General features: G+C 32.4%; 1 protein-coding gene across 4 annotated transcripts; it reads right to left on the bottom strand.

Annotated features, from left to right (window-relative positions):
* Nucleotides 1-2,056: 2,056 nt before the first annotated feature.
* Nucleotides 2,057-17,562, bottom strand: LOC116346648 (transient receptor potential cation channel subfamily A member 1). Of its 4 annotated transcripts, XM_031776814.1 has the most exons (25): nucleotides 17,466-17,562; nucleotides 15,338-15,510; nucleotides 15,085-15,267; nucleotides 9,077-9,159; nucleotides 8,920-8,993; nucleotides 8,596-8,686; nucleotides 8,380-8,520; nucleotides 8,187-8,241; nucleotides 7,540-7,647; nucleotides 7,115-7,303; nucleotides 6,818-6,926; nucleotides 6,433-6,735; nucleotides 5,971-6,368; nucleotides 5,873-5,900; nucleotides 5,287-5,573; nucleotides 4,909-5,019; nucleotides 4,390-4,497; nucleotides 4,185-4,217; nucleotides 3,933-4,124; nucleotides 3,507-3,863; nucleotides 3,316-3,438; nucleotides 3,070-3,235; nucleotides 2,735-3,007; nucleotides 2,542-2,672; nucleotides 2,057-2,463 (listed from the first exon to the last, which is right to left on the bottom strand). In XM_031776814.1, exons 2-25 carry the CDS (start codon nucleotides 15,500-15,502, stop codon nucleotides 2,299-2,301), a joined length of 3,873 nt encoding a protein of 1,290 aa, XP_031632674.1. In that variant the 5' UTR covers nucleotides 15,503-15,510; nucleotides 17,466-17,562; the 3' UTR covers nucleotides 2,057-2,298. The 4 variants fall into 4 exon arrangements, with proteins under 4 accessions (XP_031632674.1, XP_031632671.1, XP_031632672.1 ...); XM_031776811.1 differs by lacking the exon at nucleotides 4,390-4,497; XM_031776812.1 differs by lacking the exon at nucleotides 4,909-5,019.
* Between the last annotated feature and the right edge of the window lie 1,288 nt (nucleotides 17,563-18,850).

Below are 18,850 nucleotides of genomic sequence, written 5' to 3'. Positions count from 1 at the left end.
GTGATTAAAATGCAAAAAAATTGAATTTTCCACAAAAAAATTGGAAAATTCATTATAAAGACTTGTTTAACTCCACAAAATGTCTTCAAAATTATTGTGCTACCGAATTGTAAGAATTATGCAGGCATATCGGATATTTCACGGCAATATGGATGTTTAAAATTCGTAAATACATACCTTTTTTGTATATATACGTATATTTCGATGCGGTCACCACTTGGTACCGAAAATTTCTAATATGAATTACTGCTGTGTTAGAAAGCTTAAATATTGCACACATCATTTTCAGACAATTGTTGATCATTCCGGATCACAGAACCTTCAATTTACGTTCAGAAATGAATCATTTGAAAATTGGAATTTTTGAGATTTTTCGGATGAATTCGATGAATTGCTACCATCACTTGCTTTCTATATCACCTGTATATTTTTTTTGAGCTTCACGTTCCGAGCGACATCTCTATGTGCTTGGCATTGAACTCGCGATCCAAACGAGCACCAAAGGCAATTAAAACATTTTTTTTTTGGTGCGAAAAAGTCAAAAATGTCAACTGATTTTGTGTGAAGAAAAACCATGTGATATGCAACGTCCTCGCAGTTAATTTCGATGACACAAACTGTGCAAAGTAATTTCAATTTATTTTCCATCACAAATTCACTAAATACAAATAATAAATCGGTTTTTGTTCAATTTACACGGTATATCTTTATCGAGCGTAAAATGACAGACGTCACAACAAATGATTCCGTATTCAAACTTCAAACAATTAACATTCTACACAAACTTTTTGTTCTAATTTTCATGAGCACATAGAGATGGCGCCATCATGCAGTTTTTTACATTATTTGCCATTGTAAGTGATGGTAGATGAATTGTCACTTCATGGTGAAGGTACCATTTTTTAACTTTGCATGGATTTTTTTCTTTTGCAATGTGTTATTTGGGTTCTGTTCTGATGATTTAAGCATAAAAATACACTATACTTTCAGTATTGTTTAAACAATACTGAAAGTATAGTGTATTTTTATGCCTTACAAAAAAATTCAAAAAAATTAAAAAAAAATCCAAATTTTTACCATTTTTGATATTTCGCCGTTGAGCCGTGACATCTCAGTTTATATTTTTTTTGCAAAAAAACGACCGATTCGTGATCAGGGGATCCCATAGCCAAGGTTATTACCCTCGCCGTATTTGTTTTTCAATTTTTTCATATTTCTGCTACACCCTAAAGTATAATCTTTGTTCACTACATGCTTCAATCCATGGACAGTTGATTCTCGACAAAAATCAGCCCAAAAATTGAGAGGCCACTGATCTTTTCGTCTTATAAATAAAACAGCATTGAAAACATTGGAATAGAATCGACGAAATTTTGAAAAGTTACAATACATTTTTTTGTTACAAATTGTAAATCAAAATTTATTCCCAAGGAGGGCATGTAAAGGATACAAATAAACTAGATTCACTATTGAAAGACATAAAACATACTAGCCACAGAACATTAGTGAAAATAAGTTTTCAACATGAACGGTCTTTTATAATCGATAAAAATTTAATCAAATAAATCCCTTTGCTCGGTGTTCTAAGGGATAAACATTAAAATAATTGAAACTACTTCTGGCATGGCATGTATATAAATAATTGTTTTATTTTGCTTTCAAATTTATGAAATTTTTTAATTTCTATTAATGATAAATATAAGTTGTTACTTTCCAAATTGATTTAAATGCAATTGCTTGCACCGATGTTTGGAGTGAAACATTTCTGTACATTTGTGGACTTACCATTTCTTGAGAAGTATCATTATTGAACTTTTTTTGAAACCTGGGATCATAAATAATCTGAATGTAGTTGTTATGACCGTTGGGCATATTCAACATTCAAGGTAATCTTTATTTGAATGAGAACAATTTATAAAATGACATTTTTATGACAACATTTTTTTTTTGCGTGAGAAACACAAATCAAATGAATCGTGTTATTTTATTAAAAATTCACAATAGAAATATATAATATATGTGTCTTATATAATATCCATAAAAGTGAAGTGCACCAAGTATTTATTTGGATAAGTGTTTCAAATTGACCAAACAACAAACCAAATCATAAAAATAGTATTTTGGACGTAGTATAATATATTATTTTTATGTAGATAAATACTCTAAATTTTTTTTCAGCCTTACCACACACTGAACCTCAAACGAAATTCAGCGCAAAGGCAAACCTTCGCTGCAAAAAAATAACATTAAAAACATATAACGTTTCCAGACATTGATTATTATAGGCCAATAAAATGTTTAAGAAGATTTATTAAAGCTCTTTGCATGTTTCAACTTTTTGCGAATGCGTGGTGATGTCCATCGTGTCGGTGCGCCAAATGAATTGACTGCTGAGGGAGCTCTCAAGTCATTTGGCGATACACCTTCATCCACGTCATCTGCTTCAGTTTTTATCTCCATTTTCTGAAATAATTTTCAATTTAGAATGAAATCAATTGAATGAAATTGCTTGAAATCGAATGAGAATATTTAAAAACGAACCTGAACGATAAGTCTCAGCATTTGATGTTGGTGTTCCAACGTTGTGGTGATACTTTGCAATTTGCGGCGTTGCTTTTCCATTTCATCAGCCAAAATCTCTTCGGATGTTTCGAAGCCCATGTCAATATTATCTACAATCGAGAAAAATATTGAAATCCATCGAAAACAAAAGTCGATTTCAAAAACGTCTTACTTTCATCATTGAATGGATTACAGAACCATTTACGAAGTACGCTATCAAATATTCCCAATTTGCACTTTTGAGTGTTTGGATATTCGATTAATTCCATTTTATCAGCTTTCTCCAACCACATTTGCGGTAGCTTACGTTCAAGTTCGGTATGAAGTACGACTTGCATTGCCAATCGCTTAAGCTGTGCGTTTCGTCGAACTGACTCAATATCACCCACCGCCAAACCGATGAGCAGATTCATCAATAAGATTGGCATCAAAATCATGAAAAGACCTTTAACAAATACAAATTTAGTGTGTAATCAGAATAAAATGTTTAATAGAATAATAATATACATAATAGTAAAAATGATGAAATTGGTAAAGGGAGCTCATGACGCCAATAGGGTACAACAAAAGTTCCGACAAAATCCATTTCTCCGAGCATCATTGAAAATGTACGTGCCAAAGACATCGGGATCGACGTAAACGCCCATTGACTCGATGACATTTCTTGTGATAACTGTGCAAGGACCAAGAAAAAGAATCGTTACACAATTTCCCGTTGGCGATTTACAAAGTGAAGAATTTATTTTGAATTACCATAGATTTTGACAAAACAATATAAAAGGCCAAACCGAATGCAATAATCAGAATCGAAAATACCATTAGTACTCGGATCAACGTTTGGAGTATCTCTAAAAACATCACTACGTAAATGCCAACCTGAAAATAAGAAAAAGATTATTTTTTTAACTAGGCCATTTTCAATTTCTCCATTTTGCATCACCCACTTGATCAAATCGTTGTAAAAACAGTAGTAAATTGAACCATGATAAGAAAACTGTAAGTGATGCAGCTGAAAAATGGCAATCGGAAATCCAACCGCCGTTGAAAACCGGCGACACCATTATGCCAGCAGAAATGTACAACATCCATGAGACAAAGTTGTTCGGTTCGAATAAATACTGCCATTTTTGTTGATAAATTTGGAGGAATTCGCGTAATGTGCTGCATACAATGTAAATAATAATCGCAACGCTCGTTACACACATTATGGGTGTAACAGTGATTTGTTTGTCAATGAAACTTTGATTTGGGTTTATAGTATGTGGTTTATAAGTGGTATGCACATATTTCGCAGCTTGAGGCTATCAAATAGAAAAACATTTATTTATTTGAACTTGAATTTTGTTCAACAAAAAAAAGAGATGAGGTACCTTTTCGTCGTCACTAAAATTTTGAGTTGCAGATGACACATGTTCATTCATACCAACAATTTGCATTAGATGTGATGCATAAATGGTGACAAATGACAAGAAAACAGTGTAAATCAGAAGATTGGTCACGTGAAAGTATTTTCCGTAAGCATTCCATTTCATTTGCAGATATTTCTGACTGAGTGGATGAGCCTGTAACGAGTTTAATGTAATTTACCACGTTCATTACGACTTCAAGAGCATGTAACTTACCAATAGTTCAACCCGACCATGTGTTACCATCGCCTTAAAAGAAAAAAGTATTTATTTCAGTTGAGTTGAACGACATTATAAATAACAGCTAGAAAAAAAACAGTATACAACGAACAAATCGGAACAAATACACCGAATAAATGCAAAATTCATGCATGTACAAAAAATTGAACTCAACACCTTTCAATAAACACCAATTACTTACATTTATAACGGCCAACGGTGATGGTCTCCATGTCGCGTCGTTCAAACTTTGTCGAATTGCCAATATTTTGGCTTCCGGACATCCATAGCTACGGAAATTATATTTGATCTAATGGGGGACAAGCAAATACAACAACAGCAACCATAAAAAATAAACATCAAGAAAACAAAGAAATTGCTTGTCTTATGCTGTCGATCAAGAAGGAAATTCACATCAATTGGACATTCAAACGCTGAGACATATATGTTTTTTATATAAATAGTACAGAAACATGCAATTGTACGCCACATGCACCTTCGCAAAATGCATGCCTTTTTCCAACGCATTCGATAAAATTAATACGTAATAACAAGCAATGCCATTGATAGCGTTCAATTCTTTCTATTCGGTTTAATTAAAATGTCAACAGAGAGCAGAGAAAAAACAAATAGCTTCGTTAAAACAATCTAGCTAACACACTTTACTAGACAAGAGAACATTCAACATGAGAAATGTTTTGAAACAATATTTCAGTCTTACATTGAGCGCTGGCAATGGAATTGGTTTTGATATTTGAACTGCTTCACCCGTTTTTTCATCCATTTGCGCGTACATCGTTGGACATTGCAAGCACGACAACGAGTATTTGATCTGAATACAAATAAGTCGATTCGCCTTATTATTTCATTTTTATTTTGGAATTATTTTGCTTTATTTCTGATCTTGATGGTAAAAAAAAGTGTTATAAACACCCCAGACGATAATATTTCAAGTTGAATGGAATGTAATTCATTGTCATTGGCGCGATTGTCTTTTGTTTTTGTCCATGAATATTAGTTTTCTCATGAAATTCCTTCCATATACCATGGCATCAGCATAATAATATAAATAGAACACTTTTGATGTGTGCATACTTACGTAAAAGCTCTTTGAGTCTTTTTTGCAATTTGCCTTTGTGATACATTTGTCTTGTACGGCTTCGAATACACGTGGCATCGATGCAATTAGAGCCAGCGTTACGCATGGATGCTTGTCAGATTTCAACATCATCACTTCTTCCGATCGTTCTTCGTGTGTTACCATGGCCAAGGCAGCCTCCGGATATTTATAGTAAATGGCATAGTCAATAGCACTCATTTCCATATAATTGTAGAGAAGCTTACAATTCATCGACAATAGCAGTGAAATTGCATTCGGTTTATTTTCTAAAACAAAAAACCAATATAAGTAGTTTATTTGGTGGATACATCAAAGTGTTAATGCCAGACATTATAATGTGATATTTTCAGCCAGATGAATCAGCTCAGCCAGATATCGTCAGCATCTGAAATTGAGTGGAAACAATAGAAGTGATTGTTATGGTTATAATTACACTTACATTGCTATAATCACTATAACAATCACTTTTATTGTTTTCACTCCATTTCAGCTCCTGACGATATCTGGCTGATCTGATTCATCTGGCTGAAAGTATCTCTTTATAATGTCTGGTTAATGCACTTACCAATAGTTGCCAGATGCAGTGGAGTGTTCTTAAGTAAATGAAAGTAACGAATTTTAATTAAAAAGTGAATTTGTAAAAGAGAAACCAAACACACATACCCCATCTTTGTCGCATTGATCGAGTAGATGCGAATGCACCGAATGCAATAGTTCCATGGTTTGTGTGTAACCAGACGACGCTGCCAAATGCAGCGGATTGCGTCCATTGTGATCGCGATGCAACAGAGCACCACGATTAAGAAGCAATTGCACCACACGTGTATGTCCACACATAGATGAGATATGAAGAGGTGTGCAGCCTTCGCCGTCGCTCTCGTTAATAATGAAAGTTCCTTTCTCCGAGTCGAGCAATTGTTTCACTGTATGGTATCGTCCGTATCTCGCGGCAAAATGTAATGCCGACTCGTTATTGTTATTTTTCAAATTAATGCAGGCACCCAAACGTATCAGATTTTCCAAAGAACGAATATGTCCTTCACGCGACGCGTAGTGCAGCGCTACAATGTAATCGAAATTGAAAATTAATCCATAAGCAAATAATAAAAAAAAATAATCGCTTACCGGAGCAACCTGTGTTGTCTTTTTCATTAAGCAATTGCGTTAATTGAAAATTGAACTGTGTACGTGATACTTCTGTTGCAAATTCATCCAATCGACCGCCATTCATAATCACATGATGCAATACGTTCCGAGAATTTATGTCTTTGATTGAGATTTGAGCGCCGAGTCGAATTAATGCAAGCACAGTTTTCCATGCACCACGCGACGCGGCCAACAAAAGAGGCGATCTATATTCTCTATCTAGAACATTCAAATCAGCACCTTCTTTAACCAAAAATTGTACAACTTCGGGGTAATCAAACACTAAAATAGAAACAAGACGAGATAAAAATACAATGCGGTGAGAAAATTATCAAATCTGATTCATTCAATACGTTAGTATTACTTGCAGCGCAATGGAGTGGAGTCATTTTCTGTGCGTCAGTGCATGCAAGACAAATTTTCTTCTCTTGCGGTTGCATTCGAAACATAAGCTTGACAATTTCTAATGCTCCCTATATTACGGAAAAGACACGATCACATTTTCTAGAATTTTTGCGCCATTTGTTTATTTGGTTTAATTAAAATGTTTTTGTTGCATTTTAATGTAAATAAATCAAATGTACGTAAGCACGATTGAATGTTTACATAAGACATTTGTTGCGCGATATCAATGGACTATTTAATGTTAAGTAATACGTACTTGTGAGCAAGCTAAATGTACTGGAGTTGATAAATCGTGTTGTTGCGTACAAATTTTTGCCCCTGAATTGATGCACAATTCAACCGCTCTTATGTCTCCACCATGCACGGCGCTATGGAGTGGAACGTTGCCTTCTGAATCGTAAAATGAAATCATCTCTTCTCGTGTACATCCATGTGACTCTGCCCACTTCATTTTATAAATACAATAAAATCAAAACCAAAGAAATTGAATAAGAAATATTAAATAAAGAATTGGCGTCAATATTCGGATAATTTTCCAATGAATTATAATTTTCATTGAATGTTATTAAGTCAATACAAACTTTTTTATTTATATAACAGAAATGTCAATTGAATGGGTATCAATTGCATTGCATAAGTTACCATTGTATATTCTGTGACAAAGAGATAAATATAACAAACCTGAAAGAAGACTTCCATCGTTTTGGAGCTGGCATTTTTAGCGGCTTCATGAATAGGATAATAGCCATTGTTACAAGGCTTTCGGGGACAAGCACCAAACTCTGAAATCTGCAGAAAATTATAGGAAAAAAGCATTTTGTAACATCTCACAAATCCACAAACATGATATTGATTTGCTAATTTTGAATAAAATTCATTTCTCGTTAGACAAATAACGTGCGAAACTATATTCCACTTGAAGACGTATACACTAGACGATTTCATTGCAGAAAATGTCTACAAGAAATTACCATACAAATAAACAGTCAGTGCTCAAATATTAATTGTGCTGTGCGTGTATCAATTCACTGTGCATATTTGGGTAGCTCAAAAAAATGTTTAAATTCCATCGATTTTCCATTTGAATTGGAAGTTGTCTCTATTTGAATTACCCTAGTAAACAACAATTTCCGTTCCTATTGGTATTGTTGCTACCGATTGCTACCTTGGCTTTAAATATTATTATCTATTTAACTCACACATGTTGTGCGGAACCGTTGTTCACCTTTTTCAAAGTGTTTTACATTTATATTTATGAGATCGATGTATCGATATGTTACAACGATATAACGAATATTATGAAATTGTTTTCACTTTACCCAACCTACCAAAATGCGTGCACATTCTTCGTGATCGTAGATGGCTGCTAGATGTAGTGCCGTGCTAATTAACGCAACAAATGTACGATGTTGCGAAGAAGAATAGAAACTGATTTTAGATTTCAATTAAAAATGAAGAAATGTATCAAAAGAGATGGAACACACAAAAATAGATATGGAATATGCCATTGAATATACTCACCGGCCGTGTTCGCCACCTTTTTGAATATCGATAATATTACGATAATTGCCCATCACTTTTAATGCAGTTACTTTGTTTAGTTCGGTCGCCAAATGAATACATGACTGTTTTTTCTCATTTAGAACATTTGCGCTTACGCCACTGTAAAATAAAAAACCATCAAAACCTTCTTAGATATTTCATTCACTTTTAAATATTTGTTCGATTTTGGCATACATTGAGAGCAAATAGTCCATCGCATCAAATGCATCGTCATTCACAGTCAAATGTAACGGGGTATTTCCAGCGGCATCGGGAGCGTTCATATCTGTGAAAGTATATTTTATGATTGAAATTATGTCCCATTCAGAAATATATTGGTGTATGTTTTTTTGTTCGCATGTTTTGTACGAAAAGTTTAGAGATGAAAATCGATATCATGCAATGCAGTGAAATGTTTCTTTTTTTTCGAATTTTAAGTTTAAATAAGTGAAATCGTAATAATGTTGTAATTGTGCGAATCTGTTATGTCTATAATAAAGAATGTGATTCGATACTTACTTCCTTGTTGTGCATGTATGTATTGCAGTATGTTTACTCGATTTTTTGCTGCGGCAAGATGCGATGCTGAGCGCCTAACAATATATTTACAAATAATACATATTTAAATTCATGCAAAAAAATATCTTAATAAAGATTTTTTTTAAATATAAAATACCCTCGAGCATCTGCTACTGTTAAACGGCTATTATCACCTTGATACAAACGAACAAAATTTTCCAAATCACCAGACTCTGCTGCCTGTTGATTCAAAGATGAAGAGTATTCAATATTTGATGAATAAAAGTATTTTTTCATTTTCATTTGACGCAATAAGTGCACAATAGAAAAATTGAAGAAGCACTTCAAAAGTGCCAAAAAGGAATAAGGTATGTTGTAAAAATCGCACACAACCTGAATACGATGTGAGCGAAGAATGCATTCGATTAAGAATGCATGGGGACTCAGTTAGGATTTAATAAACAAATTCCTGCTGCCACGTAAGCTCTTAACTCTCAACAACGTGAACGTGAAGTGTAAAAAATGTTAAATACGTAAAACACAATTACATTTCGCATCCTCCTTTGATGTATGTTCAATTCGTGTCAAAATTGAATTCTCTTCGAATTTCATTCGCATTCTGAAATCTTTGCAAAATAGGAGTATATTACACAATTCCAATAGTCTAGATCTTGAGATATTCGCAAAGAACTAAATACGCATTCCTAGACAATTTGAAAAAAATATTAAATTGCAGACAAAATATTTTTTTACAGATTTTGATTGTGACACAAAACATGCCAAATATTTATGTAACGCGATTCATTCGAGTCAGACGATCAGAATTACAATGAACTGAGTTAGATAAACAGAGTGTGTATAATTTGCATTTAAATGCACGAGGGACTTATTATTGGTAAGGACTCGTTAGAATAACATGTTGATTGATGTTTTACATACTTGTCTGAGTGGATAAATCGGATATTATGTTGGTTCAAAGGATTCATTAAAAGTTAGAATTCACACTTAAAGCCAATACTAATTTCTTCGTAATTTTTCGATTGTTTTCATTTCACGATGATGTTTACGAGGAATTTTCTAATTTTTTTATGCATCCAATATTTTAACTGAAATATATTAAAACTGAAATAAGTGGGCTTGTTTCAATTCCACCCTCGCATTGACGATTATATTTCATTTATGTTCGAAATAAATGTTTTTGGCTTCTTTCCGCATAGAAAATATACAATTTCAATCTTTTGAATAATTTTTCGTCTCTTCTTGGAACTGACATTCTTGAAGTATTTGAAATATCCACCTTTTGTGAGATGAATATTTTAAATGGAAATTGGAGAAAATCTTATTTCAAATATATATCCATTTTTGCCAAAAATCAATATTCTTAATATTTTTCGAAGAAATATTAATCAGTCGATTAATTAATTGGATGAATTCAGGCAATGAAGAAGTAATTTTCTGCAAAATGTTTTTTTTTTTGTCGAATTTTTTCACTTGCAAATACTAACATTGAAGGCATTTTGGTCGTTCTTTTTGTTGTTTGAAGACGTGTCTGCAAAAAAACATTTTCTAGAGAATAACGTTTTAATTTTAGCCATTTTTAAGAAAATCTTTTTTCACTGTAAAACTACTGAATTTATAATTTGAAGAAAAATTGAAAAAAAATTCTCTTGTTCTTATTTAAGTTTGGCTGAATTAACACTGAATACCGAAAACGTTCTTCTATCAATGAACGTGAACCACAACTGAACTATCCTTTAAGCTATAAAAAAATGAACTTTAATTCTCTTTGGACATTCTATCGCTTGAATCTGTCACATGAGGCACGTTAAATCATTATAATTACATGTATAGATTTGCATCAGACAATGTAGATTCACAATTTGTCCATTGTTTTTTTATATTTGAATTAGTCCTATAATTGCATGTCATTAATAGGTTCACATAGTCGGTAATAAAATGAAAAAGGTAAATTTAACTATTGCGTTTTTGTTATCATCATTGATGAGACAAAGTGACGCATTCGATGTTATTATTGAACATATTCAAGGAGACAGGAATCATGGTCATCATTTGAAACATGAAATTAAATGCTTGAAATTATCGTGAATGTACATTAAAGTTTTTATTGAATTCGTTCGGAATTTGAATTTAAAATAATTCAAATGAAACTATGACCTAATATTTAATTATATCTTATGTTCAATTTTATTTATAGAAAAGTGATGATGATTATGTAGTTAAATAGTCCGAGAAGATCACATTAAAAACACTGAATTCACCTGAAAGAATTCATCGGTTTTAAATTTAGTTGTTTGTCCAAAACGTAGCATACGTCCCCAAGCTGGTGCAATGCGAATGGGTAACGTTAATGATGAAGAAATGCTTGGTTGTTTAAAAATGCATCGAAATGTTGACGGTCGCTTTGTAATTTCTTTGCGAGCCTTTAAATTATTCACACTTTTTTCCATTTTAAATGAACATAGTTTTCGTTCGGTACAAAAAAACACGCACAAATAAATTTACTCATGAAAATTAAACACGTTATGATCACTTTTGAAACTGATTTATCTGCCAATCAATCTGTATTTTCAATTGAATCTCTCCAATTTTTAAATTTATCGGAATTTTTTCACGAAATATATAAACTTCGAGAGAGAGAGAGAGAGAGAGAGGGAGAGAAATGTGAACACTAACTCAAAACATGACTAGAATTTAATTGTTGATGTAAGATTTTATCCGCAAATCATGTGCCAACTGTCACAGTCAATATTAGCAAAATGTAAATTCCACTGCAGATCGTTTTTATCACTGAAAATGTTGGCAAAATTCAATTTGCATAATTAATGTAAATGGTGAGCGACTGATTTTTTATTCGTTTAATTTTCTAGATTTATATCACTCAAATACTGTGATTTAGTCGTTATGACTTTATACCATTTAAAAAGCGATTATTATTCTTCAACCACCAATTGGTAACTGAATGCTGTCGAGTGAAAGCATCGTGTATTTATAAGCTGTACTCATCTCGTCCATTCGTCTATCCATTCATCTGCGCTCACCCATACATCGCTTTGAAACGATGTTAGCATCGAATGGTGTGTTTATAAAGACAATCCAGCGAGGCACTTTGCTACATCAGTGCATTGTACCGAACGACATGCACACATATTGCTTCTTACATGAGTAATGGTCTTATTCAACCGACAACAGATAGAGAGAGAGAGATGTTTGCTGCAGGCGTTCAATCTCACCACCAATTCAAAATTACAATTGTATATTCGCTATATTTGTTATTTCTACACTGTACAATAGGGTGTTTCCACATGAAAAATATTAAAAAGTGGCTATTATCATTTTGAAGAGCGTTAAATTCTGTATAAGATGATTTGATTTTTGATACTGATTGGTTGCCGATGTCACTTCCTGGACTAAAAACACATTTGTAGATTGATTTCATGTCGCATTCACGCCAAAATCTGTAATTGATGAAAATATAAGATTGAACAAAATTAAAAACATGAAAAATAATTTTAATATCAAAATAATTGCCTAAATATTAAGAAAAGTAACACAAAAACTGACAATTTTACCACAATAAACCAAAACAATGCAAATTCGCCAATTCATTTGACAGAATGACATTTGAAGCGTGATTCGCTCACGCATGACAAATGACAGGTTATGTGTCAAATGAATTGGCAATTTTGCATTGTTTTGGTAAAATTGTTAGTTTTTGTGTTACTTTTTAAATATTTAAGCAATAATATTGATATTAAAATTATTTTTCATGTTTTTAATTTTGTTCAATCTTAAAATTTCATTAATTACAGATTCTGGCGTGAATGCGACATGAAATCAATTTACAAATGTGTTTTTAGTCCAGGAAGTGACATCGGCGACCAATCAGCATCGAAAATCAAATGATCTTATACAGAATTTTACGCTCTTCAAAATGATGCTAGCCACTTTTTGATATTTTCCATGTGGAAACACCCTACTGTACAATGTGACAATTCAAGCAACAACGCAATAAATGCTTTCAATTCATCCACTTTTCGTGCTTCGTTCATGTGATGCGGTGCATTGTTGGTGGTATTCCGTAAATTATATGAATTCTGTATGTTCTGCATACAAATGATTGTGATGAACATTGATGGATCATGCTACCCCTGTTCGATGCAATGGAAATATTATATCTTAATGTTTAACCAACAAACATTTAATGAGACGGTAAATTTGTGATAAATTCAACTCAGATGGATTCAATAGCTATTGGCGATTTATCAATGCGTCAATTGACTTTTCCGGAAGACATTTGAGCTTGACTTTCATCTCTATAGTTAGATCAAATGAAGGAGCGAAGAGTTTTCACAAGAATTTAAAGACATCCAATGAAGAATAATAACCTACTTTCATGTAGATGAATCCCTTTTTAGTTCATTAAAAGTTTCAGTAAAGATGAGCTTTGAATAAACAACGTAAGTATAAGTTGATTTTCTAAACATTAAAAAGTTCTTTCAATGGATTTTATTAAAGAATCTCTTTAACTTTGAAAATTAACGAGACAGCATAATTATTCTAGGGGATATCCATGCGAATTAGAATTAGCACATTAGCAAAAAAATAGGGAAATTTACATGAAGAAAATAGCAAAATTAGCAATAAATAGCAGAATTAGCACTGTACACGTATATACTTTAGTAAGCATTTATTCTTGAATATATTGAAATAATTAATTAAAATAAAATTCACAAAACAAACGAATTGAATAGTGTTGAACTAAAATGTATCAAAATATGTAGTTAAATACGCTTTTTCTCATTTTTAAATAAAAATATATTCAATGGCACGTAACCAAGCACGTTTCATCTGTATTAACTACAATTTACGAATTGCAATCGGAAATGTAGATTTGATGACAGATTTCTTACTGAAAACGTATACGCTAGTGTCTGCTTCAAATATACACGTTGAAAGTGTCAACTTAAAACATTTACGTAAACACATTTCAGTTATTCGATCATGCTGTCAATCTGACGTATGCAATATTTTTGACGTACTAGAGAAATTAGCAAAAAATAGCAGTATTAGAACAAACTAGTAGAAATACTAGCAGAATTAGTGAAAACTAGAGAGAAATAGCGTTTATTATTATAAATTATTCGATCTGCAATTCACGGTTATCCCCTTGTAATTATTAGTTTCTCTACCTATTTAAATCTATGGGAAAAGTGAGTTTGAATGAAAACAAAATAACGAAACATTTTTCGTTACGTGACGGTAAATTTTGTTTTAATTTAATCTCAATGGCATTACAGGGTTCCTTTATAGGTTTTGCAAAATGCACTTCTTGTTGAAAAAAGAAATGAATGAATTAAATGTGAAGTGATTTTATTGAATCCTCCGTCTGGGATCACAGAAGAGATTTTGTGAAGTATCCAAAGTAAAGTATCTTTTTGCATTCTATAAGATTATGTACTCTAAGAACGATGCGAATACATGGGCGTAATAGAAAATCAAATAATTTCTGAATTAAATGGTTTTGCATTATATTCACAACGATATCATTATGGTGTTGCTATTATCTCCAATGTCGAGACTTGTTCACCGTTTCAACAAAAACTTTCATATTTTTTCCCTCACTTTGATTTGCAATCAAAGAAAAAAAAGAAGTGGCATTCTAGGAACGATGTATTGTTTTCTTCTATCACGTTTTCAAACATTCGACCAAAAAGTTTGAGTTTAAGCAAAGTTTTATTTTATGAAAGCCAGATAAATCAGCTCAGGCAACTGCCGTCGGGCGCTGAAATGTAGCAACAACAATGGAAGTGATTGTCTAAAAAGCTGTCTAAAAATATTTCAATATAATGTCTGTTTATGACAATAAAAAAAGAATGCTTGAATTTTTCACAAAAAATTGAATACATTTAAATAGGAACTACCGTATAAAAAAGGTCTTTTTTATTTTTAAAGTGTATCAAAAGCAAATAAATGTGATCCTAAATTTGACATCGTTTCAAAGGTCCAAACTACAATTTAAACAGAAACAAGGTGTATACTGATTCAAAAATTTTTCCATTTTTACTTCTATTTTCACAGCAAAATAACTTAATAGGCATCAAAATTGGCATACATTTAGGCTTGGAAGTGTGGATATTGACTTACCCGTAAGATGCGATATGGTGAATGTATTAGCAAGCATACACCGTAATCATTTGGATCATTTAATTCGGTTCCTTTGCCAGCTGATCCTCTTGCATTAGCCACCGTATCATTTGCAATGGCATTTTTTCGTTGAAATTGAAATTTAGCTGAATGATGATAATTCGTAGCAGCTGTAACCCATTTCTACGAAGGTAAAAATCACAACAAAGTATATCAATATAGAAAAACGAATCTTTTGTCATAGTTAACATACCCTTAGGCGTAGTGATTTCGATAGATTTGTCGGTTGATCGCAGTTTAGTGTTACAATGTGCATTTCCGTACTATCACACATTGTCGACTCTTTTTTCGCCTCACTGTTATCGCAGAAAGAAACACGCCGCAACGGCTTATAGAATATATTCGCTTCGTTTGTCATTGGCTTCGCTGAAAGGTCAAATATGGATTTTTTTTAATTGGAGCGCTTGCTTTCTTGAAATCTGCAACTATTGATGATGATGATAGAATAAAAAACTGCGTTTGTATAATGAAATGAGAATCTTAATAATATCCAAAACGTCGGAAAATTGAGCAGTTGATAATGCCATTTAGACAATAAAAGAAAATCGGTGCTTTGAATTTTAATCTAATTGGCGTCGTATTGGAATTATGAACTCATTTGAAAGATGAAGTGGTTTTTACATTGTAACTGTGTCTACTTGTTTTTAATATTAACAAGTGCCTAAGAAGTTCAATAATAATATGATTATCGTCTGAGGACACTCTCAAATGGTTCTGCACAATGCACAAGAATAAAAATGAATACGAATTTCAATTGGAATATTTCGAAATGCAAAGTACACTGTTGCCCGAAAGGTCAAACACAATTTATTCATCAAATTTTAGAAATCATCTTTTCACTTTTATTTTTGTATGATGTATTGTTTTTGGTCAAGCTTCAATAAAATTCCTAAGCATATTCAAAACCTTGAGCTCATCCTAAACTTTCCGACAGCAGTGTATAAATCAGAATGCACGTGTTTGATCCGACAAACATATTGGGAATTTTCACTTGAATTATGTACACGTGTAAATTTGCAATAATTGGCATTTTAATGTGTCTACTGTCTAAAAAGTATATATAGATTCGAATAAATTGTTTTTGTATATAACAAGCATAATAGATTAAATTTATTAAGAATATCCATAGTCAAACAATGTTTATAGCATGAAAGTCAATCATTAATTTACAAAATGAATTTAATAAAGAAAATGGTTGCATAAAAATTCCCAGTTGATTCAAATGAACGGAGAGGAAATAAATTTCCTATGTGCAGGGTAAAATAATAAATGTTCTGGTATTTCTTTGTATATCACAAAAATGCAAATAAATAATTGAACAAAAGGAAACGGAAAAAGCGTGTTAAAGGTCATTGTTAAACTTTCCCATGGGCTGTGGTAAAATGAACATGCAACAAAATTAGCATTTATTTAGTTGGGCACACGTCGATTCTTTAACCAGATGTATGCGACATGGTTTGAAAAAGAAAAAAAATATATTATTCTAAATGCCATTGAACTGCTTATGGGCACGTGCCCAAAAGTTAAAATAAATCGTATTTCAGAGTGTGGGAATTTCAGTTGATCTGTGAGTATGCATAATTCATTTATTACCAAAAGCACACGTCAATATTTTGTTAGTTCGAGCCCGGCGCCAGTGACAACAATAAAACAACATTTCCTACACAAATGGCAACGCATCGAAACAATATTGACAACACACAAACATATGCCGTGCTTGGTCTCTTGCATTTTGCTTCACATTTTCACACCGTAAAATTCCCATCGAACGAAATGCACACGATAATAGGAAGAAGAACAAAAATGTGCGTGTGGGCGATAAGAGAAAATCAAGAAAACACATACATATGCAAACGATCACTGAAGTCAAAGAACACGAGTCAAATTTATAATCGTTTTTAAATTCTGTTGTTTCACATGCAAAAGTGAAGATGCAAAGAAAATCCCAGTTGATTGGAATTTCACAGCCCTAATAGAATTTAAGTTATTCTAAAAACTGAAACCGCTTGCACTCACACTTCACAATTGACACACGTTCACTCTCAGGTAAACCGAACGAAGGGGCACACAGCATTCGACGATGAAAATGAATAATATTGGATCGTTGTCGGAACTTCCGTGTGTGATGATGGGAATTTTTCATGTATACTTTTTCAAATAATATAAAAACACTGAAACACTGGGATATTACTGCGGGAAAAAACAATACATTTTATAGAAAATGCCCCGAATGGAATTTTGTTTTGGAATTTGTTGATATTTCTTTGTTTCATATGTAAATTTGAAATGGTGGTAATGTACCGTATTATATTCTCACTCACCGAAACTAAAATAATAAAAAAACCCTTTTTTACGGAATTTTATTTGAGAACATTTAACAATTAATGTACAGATATTTTCCGGGTCAGCGTTCAGCTTTTGATAATTTGCGACTTTCGCGTTCCGTTGTCAGGACTCAACTAACTAATTAATTGAGAAGCATATCTAAATAAAACGTGCGACTTATAGTGTTTCATTTCGATTAATTTGCGTTTTATTTTATTTTTATTTTTTTGCCTCTATGCTGAATCATTCTGAAGTCATAAAACATCGCCATTATATCAACAGTTAGATGATTGAATGATGGACGGACGGTTAAAACAATATATAGAGAAAGTGTCATTGTCTGAACATTTTTTATCATTGATAAGGCACGTAGCATGCGTAAAACGATATAATTACGAGCTAATATCGATTTGTTAGTGTTATATAAAGCATTGGCGTTCATGTACACGAATGCTGGTCCGTCGATTTTGTTGTTGTATTTAATCATATAATTGTAAAATATCATTAACAACACATTTTCAGGAGGAACGAGTCACCAGCAACACTGTTTATAAGCATTATGTTTCATTCAGTCTCTCTCTCTCTTTTTCTCTTTCTCAAAATTGCACGCAATAACTTTACAATGACTTTACAACACGAATGATACAAAATGCGAATTTACGAGCAGTCTCATCTGTTTTCATTTCCATTTTGGTTTATTTAGGTAAGCAATGAATAAAATTTGACCGGTAATTTGAATATGTGTGAAAATTAATTTTGATAAAATGTTATTCCATGTAATTTGTGAAATAAAATAAAATTAATTTTGTCTTATCGATATCAGAGAAATGTGATATCGAAAGAGCATTATCATGATACGTTTATATTGCAAACGTTTATCATATGTGGGTGGATGGACATGATCCGTGTGTCTGCTTCGTTTCGAAAAAATCTCAAAATTATAATGTTATCAATTTCCATCAATAAGCTTGAAAAGTGAATCTAGAACATCAAGTGGATACAATTGCTTTTCATCGAATACTGAAGTAGCTATGCAATTTAAATGAAAATAAAAATAATTGATAAAGGATTCAATTGTTGAAACATATGTATGCACTTAACAATAGAAAGTAGTTAAAAATATGCACATTTACCTGGAATTGATTTTATAATATTCTTTTGTTTTGGCATGAGAACATTTCATCTGCTGCGCATTTACAACCAGTAGATGAATTGGTGTTGCGTTTCAATTTTTCGGTGAAATTTTATAATACTCTTCGGATAATGAAATTGAGAAGAGCTGTTAAATGCAAAACAGTGCATGAACACGTGTGGTAAATGTCGAAGTGAATGTAAAAATCAAACGCTTGATGTAATGTATTGGAAAAGGACTCAAGTACTT

This window comes from Contarinia nasturtii, unplaced genomic scaffold (genome assembly GCF_009176525.2).
Source record: "Contarinia nasturtii isolate CC-2019 unplaced genomic scaffold, AAFC_CNas_1.1 Cnas_scaffold_1627, whole genome shotgun sequence".
NCBI lineage: Eukaryota > Metazoa > Arthropoda > Insecta > Diptera > Cecidomyiidae > Contarinia > Contarinia nasturtii.
This window is presented reverse-complemented; position numbering and strand designations above follow the sequence as displayed.